Genomic DNA, 14,028 nt, shown 5'->3' on the forward strand with positions numbered 1-14,028 from the left:
GCTCACCATCTTTTGAGAAACAATCTCATCGCTTTTTACTGTAGAGCACTCAATAAAAATATATTCCATCATTTTCACGCTTGATATTACATAAATTAAGGGCATAAGGAAGAAGCAACAATAAGACGAATCCATTCAACATTTCGTATATCCTTTTACATGACAATACTATTTTCAGACAAAATAATTTACATAAAAGCAGGTTCGCATAATTTTCATGACAGTTAATGTAAGATTAGTTTTTGTAACGACAATATTTTAGTAAGATATAGCTAGGAGCAACCTAGGTCGTAGAAAGTACGTATCGGAGGATTATGTACAACATCAATGAACAAGTTTCGAGGGGACTATATATGATATGAGTTGATCCAACCAAAGCTAAGTTGTTTATCAATATATATTTAATCCAAAAATAAAGATATCACCTAGGTATCAACAATAAACTTAGTATTTGGCTAACATATATAAGGTACGTATCTCACATATGTAAGTATGTATCCATAATAAACCCAATTCAAAAAATTGTTCATCATAATTAAACATGGAGCACTTGAGGTGCATCAAGCTACATGTACGTAATTTATTTTACCCGTGAGCTCAATGTACATAAAATGTATTCGAGCTAATGAAAACTAATTTGAAAATAGAACAACTTATAAAAAGCTTGATGTTTAAATACCAATATATATATTTCAATCATTTGTATAAATTTCTGTTATTTATCCAGTGGTTACATCATTGTTTCTTGATACAAAATATTAAATAAAAATGAAACAAATTAATTATCAATTCAAATACCATTTTATTGTATATTGTGGAGTGTAGAGTAATACAAAGTTAAAAAGAGAGTAGAGTATTCATTATTGAATTAAAGTGGCAGTCATGTATAGAAAAGACCAATGGTAGATGGGGGTTGCCCAAAGATAGATCACCCCAGGGTTTCCATTTTCTTCTCACATTTCTCTTTTGAGAACTCAGTTTCTCTCTCTCCTCCTGTTTTATCTATATACAAAACACAAGTTTCATGAATTAAAGGAACTTCTAAAAGTGGGTCTTCTCTTAACCAAGAGTAGAATTGTTTGCAGAAAGGAAAAAAACACACAAATAAAAAGGAAACAAACTACTAATAATCATGGGAAGAGGGAGAGTAGAACTGAAGAGAATAGAGAACAAAATTAACCGGCAGGTTACTTTTGCTAAGAGAAGAAATGGACTTCTCAAGAAAGCCTATGAACTCTCAGTTCTCTGTGATGCTGAGGTTGCTCTCATCATCTTCTCTAATCGTGGAAAGCTTTATGAATTCTGTAGCAGTTCTAGGTATATATACTTTTTTTTTTCTCTATCTTTCATGATAGATTTTTTTTTTTTTTGTGTGTGGTTGTATGTTTTCTTATCTTCTATAGTACTTTACACACGAAAACTATGAAATCTTTTCATTAGTAGTAGATTTACATACGATCTATCTTTTTCTTTCTTTGAAATCTTGGAAAAAAGCATGTACAGATTTTTTGATCTTTTATCCACTGTACAAACTTGGAAATTTAAAGAGATTCATCCTGGTCAACTAAAATGAAGGGTTTCATAAAGATCTGTTCTTTTTCTTGTTTCATTGTAATTTATTATTTATTGTTAATTTAATTTTCCTATTATCAGGTTCAAATCTGATGTATCTTCAAAATAGATTTATTATCTAGCCTTTTACAAGCATAGTTTTAATTTTTCTTTGTTTCATGAAGGTCAATTATTTATTAGTTTTTTTTTTTGTGTCTTGAGGTCATGAGATTTTGATTTCTTGAACTAATTTTAGGTTTTTTTTTTCTTGCGTTAATTTTCCTTCAAATTAAAAAAGAAATCATATATCTACGAAATACTGTTCAGATTTATTTTTCAACAGATTCATTAGATGTTATATCAGAGAAGAGATCTGGAAAAGCTGCAAAAGCGCAAATCATTTGAAACCCTATATACTAAATCTTCATATCTAATATAGAATTTTGCAACCCTAGCTAGTAAAGAAGTTGATATTATTATTTTAATTTGTGTGTAGTTTATTAAAAAATACTATCTATTCTTTGTTACAATTTTTTAGTTAATTGCTAATGAATTTATTATATACTTGAAAAAATGGATCGTTCCTCTTCATCATTTCTTACTTTGAACATCACAAAGTGATAAAAATGATGTATATATACACAATTTTATAAGAATTATCATTTAACAGTTTATGTTTAATCATTTGATCTTAATTGATCTTTCAAACACGATCTGGCTCTAGCTTTGAGTAATTAATTTATTCCAAGTATAAAATGAAAGTTGAGCAAAATCTAAAGCAAAGAGCGTCACTATTTTGTTTTTAATTTTTAATTGCGTGGGGAACACATCCAAGACCCACTTCTAGTAGTCAAGTTTATCCGAAGTTCTTATAAGACTGATCTAGCTCAAGAATTCAAGAAATATATTCTCTGGTGCCTCACATGCCCTCAATTTCAGTGTAAATAAGTTTTTCACCGAGAAATGTTTTCTTTTTAGTTTTTCCTATATATTAATTACTAGAATTATCATTGTTTTGTATACGACTACGGTATGCTTTTGAGTCGTCGATGTTAGATATTTTAACACATTTTGAATCTTATGATGTTGATTGTGCATATGGGTTTTTTTTTGTTAGCAAAATTTTGATGATATAGCATCTAGTTAGTGGTGTGCTACTTCGCCTGAAGTGGAAACACATGTTTAGGCATGTGTAGCAATGAATTAGGTCAATTTAGAGCATCAGTACTTCGGGTCTTTCCTTAATTAATTTCAGCTTAATTCAAAAGAGGGTTTTCTAAGTACCTATTATTTTTTTCCCAGTTGCTAATTTTTTGTTCTTGAATCTTCCATTTTCAGCATGGTGAAAACACTGGAGAAGTACCACAGCTGTAGTTATGGATCATTGAAAGCCACCCAACCAGAAAATGAGAGCCAGGTTTGTTGCTATCGTATTTTAAAATCCGCAACCATTTTGAGTCTGTATGTACATTTAAAACTTGTACTTCTTCCATCATACACAAAATAATCACACCTTGTTACATCAAAGTCTCTCCCTTTTTGACACTATAACACCCACATGTGGGAGAAGAAGATCTGTAGAGCCATTGATGCGTAAAGATGCACAATTATAACCAAAATGAGCTATTGACGCATATATAAATAAAGTATCAATTTGATCCAATATATATGGGGTCATCACTTTTATTTTATGATTAATCTTAGTAATTAACATTGAGCTAATTAATGGTTGAGCAGTATAACTACCATGAATATCTGAGGCTAAAGGCAAGAGTGGAAGTTCTGCAACGGTCACAAAGGTATGACACTGATTCCAAACGTTACCATGTAGAGTTCTGAGCACTTTATTCATCCAAAATAGTCTGACTTCTCTAATCGTAAATTAAAATTGTTGTTGAAATATCCTCGATGCCCTAATTAAACTGGTAATCAAATTAATCCTGTAGAAATCTTCTCGGAGAAGATTTGACCCCATTAAACACCAAGGAGCTGGAGCAACTTGAGCACCAACTGGAGATGTCTTTGAGGAAGATCAGATCAACGAAGGTATAAACTTGAGGCTATCCTGGTCGTTCTTTTTTCATTAAAGTCATATATTGCTTACATACAAGAAAGAGATATTTCACTAATTAAGAAATGGGTGGACATATACGTATAGACTAATTAACCTTTCATATAAGCAAGCGTGGAAGATCATATATTAGGTTCATAAGCTTATATATAGATGTTTTGTTCTTGAAATTTCAGACTCAATGCATGTTGGATCAGCTTGCTGAACTCCAAAGAAAGGTATGCATGCATCCGATCTAAAAACATCAGTGCACTCTTGAATGTTTTAGGTTTTTAATTTTACCCTTTAATTGATGGCGGATTAAATCTACAGGAGCAAGTTCTTGCTGAAACAAATAAAGCCTTAAGGAAAAAGGTATTACTCTCTCTCTCTCTTCTCTCAACACACTAATTAATATAATACTCCATTCACTACAACACAGATATCAAGCATATATATATCCTGAGCATTGCATGAGTTTTTTTTTTTATACATCCCTTATAGTTAGCTTAAAGTGAAAGAAACAGATTACTGAAGAGATGTTTTGTGCAGTTGGAAGAAAATGCTCAGGAATTTCCAGTTAGGCAAATGTGGGAAGGTGGAGCACAAACCATTCCGTATAATCCCCTTCCTACACACTCTGACGATTTCTTCCAGCCTCTTGGATTGAACTCCACCATGCACACCAGGTGTTTTTACGGATTTCAAGCTTAAAACAGAAGGTTTTAAATTTAAAATAATAGCACTATATATAGTTTGAACTAAAAGGGACTCCTTTTCCAAATGCTTTTTCAGTTTCAGTGGATTAAGATATAACCCTATTGGCTCCGATGAGATGAACGTTGCTGGTGTCAATGGAAACAATCCAAATGGGTTGTTTCCAGGATGGATGCTGTAGTAGAAGAAATTGCATCACCCTAAGTCTCCCACGGGTAAAAATAAGGTAATTTCTTCTTTTAGAACCAAACTGATATCATTTTATTTTTTTAGTGTGTGTATTATGTGTGTTTATGCAAATTTGTAATTATTCTCCCAAGAGATTGAAGGCTTCATAAGTCGTTGAGAGGACGACGATGACCTTGATTTGAAGAACCCATGGATTCTTGGCATGTATGTACTTAATTTGTATAAGATTTTAAGCAATCTGGATTTGTTATTATTATTTTGGTTGAAGTACAACTTTTTTGATCTATGTTCAATTCAAGATAATCATCATGAATTATTTTTTTGGTTAACTTCTTTATTTTGATCAAAAACATATTTGTAGTAATCCGTCTGTAAGGAGTTAGGTTAAAAAAAATACATGGTTGATGGGAGAAATAACATATAAACTAGTCATTCATTTATGTGTTTGATTTAATGACATTGTTCTTTGTCAGGTAGCTGACACACGAACATATGTATGCTAGATTTTTTTTTTCATTCCTAGAAAAGGTAAAAGGTAAAAGAGATTGCACACCATTACCTGTAAGGTACTTTGGTGTTCTGGTTTGAATACAACTTAGCAAAATACTAACTAAATGGTATAAATATGGAAATCTGAAAACTTATACGTTATATATAGAAGTTAATTGTTATAACTTTTCGCTGTTATTTTGACTTAGAATATTAATAATGCAAAATTGTCCCTCATTATTCTTTCATATTGTTTGAAACGATAAAAAGTAAGCCCAATCATGCATTTAATTATCATATAGATAGAGCTAGAGCTTGTATGTTATGAAGGTTAAAGAAATGCAACGCACTTACATTTTACAAGAGTATTGGGCTTTAGTGGCCACAACCACTATGAACTGCGACACCAAACATTCGCATTAGGTGTTGCCGGAAGTAATGGTTGTTGTCACTAAAGCTCATCGACACCAACCCGCATGAAACTCTGTGGTTAAACCCTATCTGTCGTTTTTGTGTCTAATCTAATTGTTGGAACCACGATTCGATCACACTAATAGTTGCCACAAAAGGTTGGAGAAAGAGATAAGATTTCAAAAACAAACATACATGCATGCACTTGATTTTTTAATTTATATGCATACATCCTAATATGATAAATAGTGCCTCTTTATGTACAACAGTACAAGTGACAACTTTTGGGGTATACCCCAATGAAACAACGATTCAAGAACCAATACCTTGGTTTACATCACAGTTGATAGAATCTAATATAGCTAACTTAACAATCTAGGTTAAATTTTAACATACCCTTATAACCTAGATTGCTTCCATAATATTCATTACCTTGAAACATTCAAACTTCAAGCATCATCATTCCCTTTGACATTCCCATGACGAGTATCATTTATGGGCACACTCATCACTTTGCTTCTTTTTCACATGGTCAATCACATTCATCATCCGGGTACCATGCATTTGATGGGTTTTATAGGTAATAAATTTATGTATGAGGCGACAAATTACTTAACTTTTACGTTCACATGCAACATATTTGGATCTATATTTTCTCTATTAATATCAATAAAATATGAACATCAAGAACCCTAATGGTAACCTATTATAATCAAAATGTACATAAGATTAGGGTTACATACCTCTTGATTAGTGTAGCAAATAATCACATTAATATCCTTCTTGAGAACCTTAGAAAGCAAGCAGCAAAAGTTTAGTGTCGCTAGTGGTTTGTTCCTAAAACCCTAGAAATCCTAGAATAAAGATGACAGAAAGGAGAGGGACATCAATTTCATTCTGAAGCTTGTAGGTAAAGATATGAACAAAATAATAAGCCAATGGGCCCTATTTATAGTTTAGGTAACATGGAGACCAAACAAGATTTAAATTGATTAAATAATAGATTTAATCTCAATTCAAATTATTTCCTTATCTACAACCAGGAAGCTTTTAGAAACCCTAAGAACCCCTCCAAAACCGTCCATGCCACGGAGGGTTCTAGAATTGTTTCTTTTGTTTAACTATTGAACAATTATAATTCACCAATTGCACCTTTAACTAATTCCAATTAATCTTGAAATAATTTCATATTAATTCTGATTAATAATTAATTAATTCTAATTGATTTCTTATTAATTTATTAACTATATAAATTAACAAATCAATTATTTAACTATTGATATGATGTTAATTTATTAATCACATAACAAATTAACATATGATTATCTATTCCCAATTAATATATATTAATCATATAATATATTAACAATAATTTCTCTCTCTCTCTCTCTCTCTCTCTCTCTCTCTCTCTCTCCTAATATCATTTTTAGCTATTACTGGTCATGAGGGCAACCCAAAAATGACTTTTCTTCTATTTGCAAGTTTATACCAATTTAGTTATGAGCTTAGACACCTTAATCCAAAAATATCATTAACTAAAGATTCAAGCTCCTTAATTGCCATGAACATTACTTCCCTATGTTGGTTTCATTTTCATATATGAAGTTGGCATCTTCACTTTCATCCTCTTTTTTTCCAGAAATACTTTTTGTCACTGTAATGGCATTGAGTTTCAGATAAAGATCTCATATGTATTGGTATTTTTAGGTTACAATTACATTGTACATGCGGAATTTCACTTAACTCTTAAGGATACATGCAAACTAAATTGGATCTATACGTTCCCCTATTAATAGCAACATACATTTAAAACAAATACTATAAACCCTAGGAAATCAAATTCATGAGTAAACCACATACCTTTTGCTTGATTCGAAATAAGCTAATCAAAAACCCTTTGTAGTTAGGACCTTAGACACCTTAATCCAACAGTCTCACATTTGGATAAGTCGCTAACTACAATTACAAGTATAACTCCGAATAACCTGTAAAGAGTGTTTTCCAAAGACGTTGCCAAACTCTGATTATACGTTGGTACTAAGATAAATGATCAACTATCCCTTCGTTCTTCTTGATATCGCACGGACCCAAGACATGGATTAGAATCAATCTCATTGTCGAAGATTTTATTTCTCGATTTCCTGATTTGAAATGACATCATCAGACTATTAATTGAACATGTCAATTTAGTCCCAGCTAGGTCTAGCACTATTATGTCAATATCAAATCATTGATGAACCGAAATATATCGCTTTTCCTGTTAAGGAAAAAGGAACGAATAAACTTTGACTATATAATCATATAGTTTATTAACCAAATCGTACATGGAATTACACTTTAAAGCACCCAGTTACGAGATATGTTGGAGTAAACCAATGCACAATTGATTTGCAAACTATGACTTATATATCTCTGTTTTTTAAGAATAAAAGATATTATCATCTCTTAAAATTACTTCTGATTAAAATCCATGAAGTAATCTCTAAGTGCGGGTTTAACCAATACTAAAAATTCCAATTTTCTAAGTACTCGTGAATATTGCAGCAATCCCTATGCAATGTCTAATCCTTTTGGATAATCTACAAACGATTCATGATAGTCTTAAATCAATACTTACCCCCAACGTATAACTGACTGTGGCATTTCGAATAAATTAATATTTTTAGAATTAAAACATGCAAAGTAAAACACAAAAATAGATTGATTGACTAATGGTATCTCACATTTTGAACATAAATAAATCTCTATTTAATTAATCAACACTACTAGAAAACAGACCTTTAATGATACGCTTTTTATGACACGCACTAATTAATGATACGCAAAAGGGTGTGCCTTAAAAATAATGTCAGATCTTTAGAAATTTGAAGAATTTATAACGCGCATTTTCGCGTGCCCTAAAATTAGTGTCTCACAAAAAAACACGGAGGACGCTTATGTTAAAGACGTGTCGTCTAGAAATGTCGCTTTATAATTTTAGAAACGCGCTCTTCAGCAACTAGCAGCGGGAAAAAGGAAATCAAAAAAATTAGAAAACCCGCCTTCCTTCCTTGTTTCCCCTCTTTAGCTCTGGGTGTGTTCTTTGACCACAAAAATCTTCTCCGATCTTCCTCCGCCTCCCTACATCAACTGTTGCTTGCTTCTTTCCCTTGCACTCCAACCGCCGCCACCGATTCTTCCCAGTTCGTTGACATCGATCAAGGCTCAATTATTTCTACCCACTGGAACCACCATATCTCCCACTCGATGTTGAACTTGTCAGAAAAAGCCCTAATTCACTATTATACGCTCAAGTCTCAGTATTAAGAATGCAAATCTTGATTCTCGTTTGTTTCTAATTCTCATTTGTTCTAAGCATCTTTCGGTATTGATGAAAGATTATAAAAGCCCAAAAGCGGATACTTGAATTTCTGGAAACATGGGCCCAAACACGATTGTTACGCTCAAAGGCCGAAGCACTGCACTTCTATATGGAATTGGACAACAGGACTGCTTTCTGTTAGAAACTACATCGGAATCGCAATCCGGAAACCCTCCAACATCATTTGCTCGAACAAGATTTCATTCTTCTCTTCAGGTACCCCTGTGCTCTTGCTTGATTTTCATTCTACCCTTTCTAGTTCTTTTAGGGTTTTGATGCTCACGCTCTTCACAAACATGACTTTGATTTTTCAATCGTCTGCAACTCTTTCAACTGTTCAAAACCATAGTTTCTCTCTCTTAGGAGGATTTCACAATATGTCTTGCTAATTTCAAGACCGTCTTCTTTATTTGGTAAATTGTAAAATTCTTTTTGTTCATGTATTCCAAGCAATCAAGCAAGCAAGAATCTAGTCTTCTGATTGCTAAAGATCTGCTACATACAGACTGGGATAATTATTGAGATCGCATATCATTTAGTCTCATGAATCATTGAGTTTTAAGAATATTGGGTTGGGTCATCTCCTGTGGTGGTTATAGTCCACACATGTATATGTGATGGAGACTTTGTTAACTTGTACTTTTGCAGTCGATGGGAGTTTATTAGTTTCTTTTTTTTTTCTTTTTGTGCAGCAAGCGTTACCATATTGTACAATAAAGCTTTATAGGCTTCATGGCGAGGATTAAACCTCAAGCTTTGTTACAACAAAACAAGAAGAAGAAAGCACCCGGAAGTATCAGTATCCCCACAATTGCATTGTACAGCGTAGTTATGGTGTTTTTCCTGTTTGCTACTTACAGACACTGGTCTCAAAGGTTTGTTGAAAAGAAATGTTTTTTTTCATTTGAATGTTTAAGAAATAAGCCAAAACTTTCTTTTTCTTGTATGTATTTATGCCACAGTTAGTCCATGAACTCATGTAAAACGCTTGGTCCATAGGGGCTATCACCCATGGATTGGATACCAGTTCCACTAGCACTAAAAAATTAGTTACTTCCTTAAATGGTTGTATGGGCAACTGATATATATATATATATATATATATATATATATATATATATATATATATATATATATATATGTGTGTGTGTGTGTGTGTGTGTGTGTGTGTGTGTGTGTTCTTGGTCCTAAAGCATGGATTTTCCTCTTCTGTTTTATAAATTACCATCATCACTCAATCATGGTAAGGAAATATGAACTTGTATAACGTGTTACCTTATTCGATCATGGCTTGCATCCAGACGTTGCAAGTGCGAGAACTAGTTCTAGGTCAGGCATCTAAAAACACAAAACTTTCAGCTATAACAGTTTTGTTATTCTTTCCTCTTCCCCCAAACCAGTGCAAGAACTAGTTCTGAATGCAAATTGATCAAGCCATTTACTGTTTGTGATTGATTTTGCTGAGACAAAATGAAATACAAGTAGGAGACATTTTCTGTTTCTGTTTCTGTTTTTAGTTTAAGAAATGATATTTGTTTATTAATTTTCCTTAAAACCCCATCTTCAAGACTCTCATGTCATGCTCTTTGCTATAGGATAATTCATTGCAAGCTGTGTGGTCTAATGGTGAGCAGGAAAAGAGATTAATAAGGTACAAGGAGTCTTCTGACTTGTGTGGTACCTTTTGGCATGTTTTTATATGGTGGCTGTGTTGACCTAACTTCAAGGTAAGTCACGAGCTTAAATTACAGCTGTTGGAGATTTGTTTTCCTTTGGAAAATTGAATACATAGTTATATAATTGTAATTTTTTTATCCATGAAAATGTAATTTCTTCTATACTTTATCACTTTTCTGTTAATTGCAGGTGGTTGGTAATGACACTGATAAACTTTTACATAAATCTTGGTGTTATACTGGTAAGAAAGTTCATTTCAGTTACAAATTACAAGGCTAAGTTTGTTGTTTTGTTTTCCATCAATTTGAACTCTGAATCTGTTCTATCCACAAAATCCCTCTATATTCAGACTTTACAGTAATATTTGGATTTATATATATATATATATATATATATATATATATATATATATATATATATGCTTCTCTCTTTTACTTGTTGAATCAAATGGAGTTATATGTGGTTGTGTATATACTTGCAATCTTAGGCTTGGATAGTCTACAAGGAATCATGCTGGATCAAGGCAGCTGTATTGATACCTGTTGTACTTTTTGCAGGAAGGTAATTAAACTTGATTATTATTATTATTACTATTAATTACAAGTGTAACATGTTTTAAGTAAATTTTCATTCCTTCTACAGCCCTATTACAAATGATACGTGGCTCTGCAGTTCTTTAAGTTGTCACCAGAAGAATCATTAAAGGATCCATTATATCTTTTGAGGGACATGTCCAATAACGATAACAAAAACTAAAATCAAGTAAAAATGTTTGCTAAAATGCTTGTAATTTTATTATATATTTGGCTTATATAGGGATGCCATGGGATACAAAAGGGGACATTTTGTTTTAATTGCAAAAATAATCATTTCTGCACTAGGCTACTTGATGCTGGGAACTTTTATTTATGTGCTTATCGTTGATGGATCTACATTCAATGCCAATGTATTATCAAGGTACCATTTAAAATTTCCCTTTTATTTAATTTATGTAAAAACGTGTAATAGTAAATGCTCATACATAGTTGTAAATGCTCACAGGTGCATGATAGCAACAACAACCGATTTCTATTTTTGTATTGTCACTGTAGCAGTAAGTCTTTGTTTATTATATACTTTCCAACTATAGTGAAAAGGAGATTTTTCAACTTTTGTTATAACAATAATGTTTGACTGCTTCTTTTGATCAGGTGTGGATTGCATATAAGGAATCAAGGTGGATAAGTGCTTTCTTTTGGATACTTTCACTTCTATCTTTTTGGAGGGTAAGCATATATAGAAACTAGCTCACTTTCCTTTTTTCACTCTCTTAAGTATATAACTATATATGGGATGCTGTTTGGATTTACAACTGAAGGAATCATGGTATATTTCCAGGACCCTGAAATCATTTACATTGTCTTATTTTCTCAAAATATTAATTGTTTATGTTGCTTCCAAATACAAGGTATGAAAAGCTGCAACGGTGGGATGATGCCCTTAAAGCATACACTGCAAAATCTGCTCAAGCAACAAGTCAACGTCTTATCTTGGATACTACACTAGGTATTATTCAAATATACCATGCCATGGTGTTATAGTATTTATATTATTATCATTTCAAGGTAATTAATTAAAATATTTGTTCATTCTTATGACGAATGAAGAGTCAGTGACAGATGGGTATATATTATATAATCAAAACACTATAATTATAAATATATATTTTTTACTATAAATAAATTATTTGAGTTAAAATGGCATGAATGATTTCAGGTAAATGGGGATGGTAATTCTAAAAATGGCTCCCATATATGTGAACAATATCCATTTTCAGTAAATGAGAAGGTTGTTATTTTTATTTATTTCACTTTTGTTTTCTATGTGAAGATATACTGACAAAAAATACATTACATGACATGATATGTTGGTTGAGTAGCTTTACGTGTTCTAATGGGTGGTGTTAGATGGAATTGTGATGATATACTCTCTAGTTTATATGATCAAAGATTGTCATTGTGATTATCATTGTTGATAGCTTTACAGATAATATTTACCATTTGTATGTGGGTATTCTTGTCATTGTGTTTGTCATTGTTGATATTAGGTAATTCATATTGTAGTGTATTTATTCCAAATCCCAAATTCTTTGGATGGAGAAAAGGGTAATTTCGTCTTTTACAACTAACATTCCAAGTTTGATTCTTCTAATAATTGTATTAACATATTAATTTTTTGACTTTTATTTGATCAGGTCACAAGAATTATCGGAGCAGGGGTTCAATATTAGTCTTAAAGAAGTATGAAAGGCAAGATTCAACTCTACTTAGTTGGAATTTGATGTTTATCATCTTTGTGTATATCTTTTTAGTTTGTATAGCATTACATTGCATAAGGTGTCCCTTAATAGCAATTTAGTATTATGTTATATAGTTAGGGAAAACCTCTTAATAACAATGTACAATTAGATCCCCTTAATGTAAATGTATTACAATTTTTTGACATGATGTTTTTGGTATATATTTGTTTACATATTTTTGTATTATGCGTAAATGAGTATTGTAAAGACGCGTCGTAAATGCATATCGTAAATGGTTACTGAAGTTTATGACATGCAAATGCGTGTCATCTTCATTTATGACAGGGGCTTCCTTGATACGCATTGCGTGTCATAAACACACGCGTCGTAAGGTTACGACACGCAAATGCGTGTCGTCTTCCTTTATGACAGGGCCTTCCTTGATACGCATTGCGTGTCATAACTGCGCGTCGTAAATGTGTGTCGTAAATGCGCGTCGTAAATAGACGACGCGCAAAAGCGTGTCGTCTCTCTTTATGACAGGGCCTTCCTTGACACGCATTTGCGCGTTGTCTGAGCCTTTTACGACACACATTGCGCGTCGTAAAAGGATGTTTTTCTAGTAGTGTCACCGTTCAGTTACAATTCACTTTTGTCACATTGTTTCAAAACTATCAACTAACTTACAAAATCTAAGATCACTACAAGAAAAAACTGGTATTGCAATGGTAGGAATCCGTTGTAAAAAGTTGAAATTATGTTGCAAAAGGCGAATAGCGATGGAATTTCCAGCGACCCATTTTCGTCCCAAAAAACCCGTAGCAAGGGTTTGCGAGAGAAACAATAATTTCGTCGCAAATGTAACAACAAAATGAAATACATTGTAGATGGTATTCTTTCGTGTATTCCGTGGTCGTATTCCATGGTGAATTCCATAGTAGATCTTCCATCACAAATTTTGTTGTAGTGGATCCCTAGTGAATACTATGGTGATGAATCTGTAGCAAAATACATGGTGATGAATTCCTAGCAAAATATGTGGTAATTAATCCCTAGCTAAATCTATGGCGATGAATGCCTAGCAAAATCCATGGTTATTAATCCTAGCTAAATATGTGGTGATTAATCCCTAACTAAATCCATGGTGATTAATCCTTAGCGGAATCTGTTGTGCTTAATCCCTAGCAAAATATGTGATCTATATTCCATAGCAAATTACGTAGGATTATTTTTGTTGCAAAGCTATATATCTTAGGATATCTAATTAATTTACAAATTAAAACAAAATTAATTTGTACTAATATA

The 14,028-nt window shown here is 32.4% G+C and overlaps 1 protein-coding gene across 2 annotated transcripts; it reads left to right on the forward strand.

Moving 5' to 3' along the window:
* Positions 1 to 993: 993 nt before the first annotated feature.
* Positions 994 to 4,832, forward strand: LOC145061355 (agamous-like MADS-box protein MADS2). 2 transcript variants are annotated; one of them, XM_079008896.1, is made up of 9 exons: positions 994 to 1,317; positions 2,890 to 2,968; positions 3,289 to 3,350; positions 3,498 to 3,597; positions 3,799 to 3,840; positions 3,935 to 3,976; positions 4,154 to 4,290; positions 4,397 to 4,544; positions 4,639 to 4,832. In XM_079008896.1, exons 1-8 carry the CDS (start codon positions 1,133 to 1,135, stop codon positions 4,497 to 4,499), a joined length of 750 nt encoding a protein of 249 aa, XP_078865022.1. In that variant the 5' UTR covers positions 994 to 1,132; the 3' UTR covers positions 4,500 to 4,544; positions 4,639 to 4,832. The 2 variants fall into 2 exon arrangements, with proteins under 2 accessions (XP_078865022.1, XP_078864955.1); XM_079008829.1 differs by lacking the exon at positions 4,639 to 4,832 and having other exon boundaries at positions 4,397 to 4,631.
* Positions 4,833 to 14,028: the final 9,196 nt, after the last annotated feature.

The sequence above is a fragment of the Lactuca serriola genome, chromosome 1 (assembly GCF_051521515.1).
Source record: "Lactuca serriola cultivar US96UC23 chromosome 1, Lser_US96UC23_V15, whole genome shotgun sequence".
In the NCBI taxonomy this organism is placed as follows: Eukaryota; Viridiplantae; Streptophyta; class Magnoliopsida; order Asterales; family Asteraceae; genus Lactuca; species Lactuca serriola.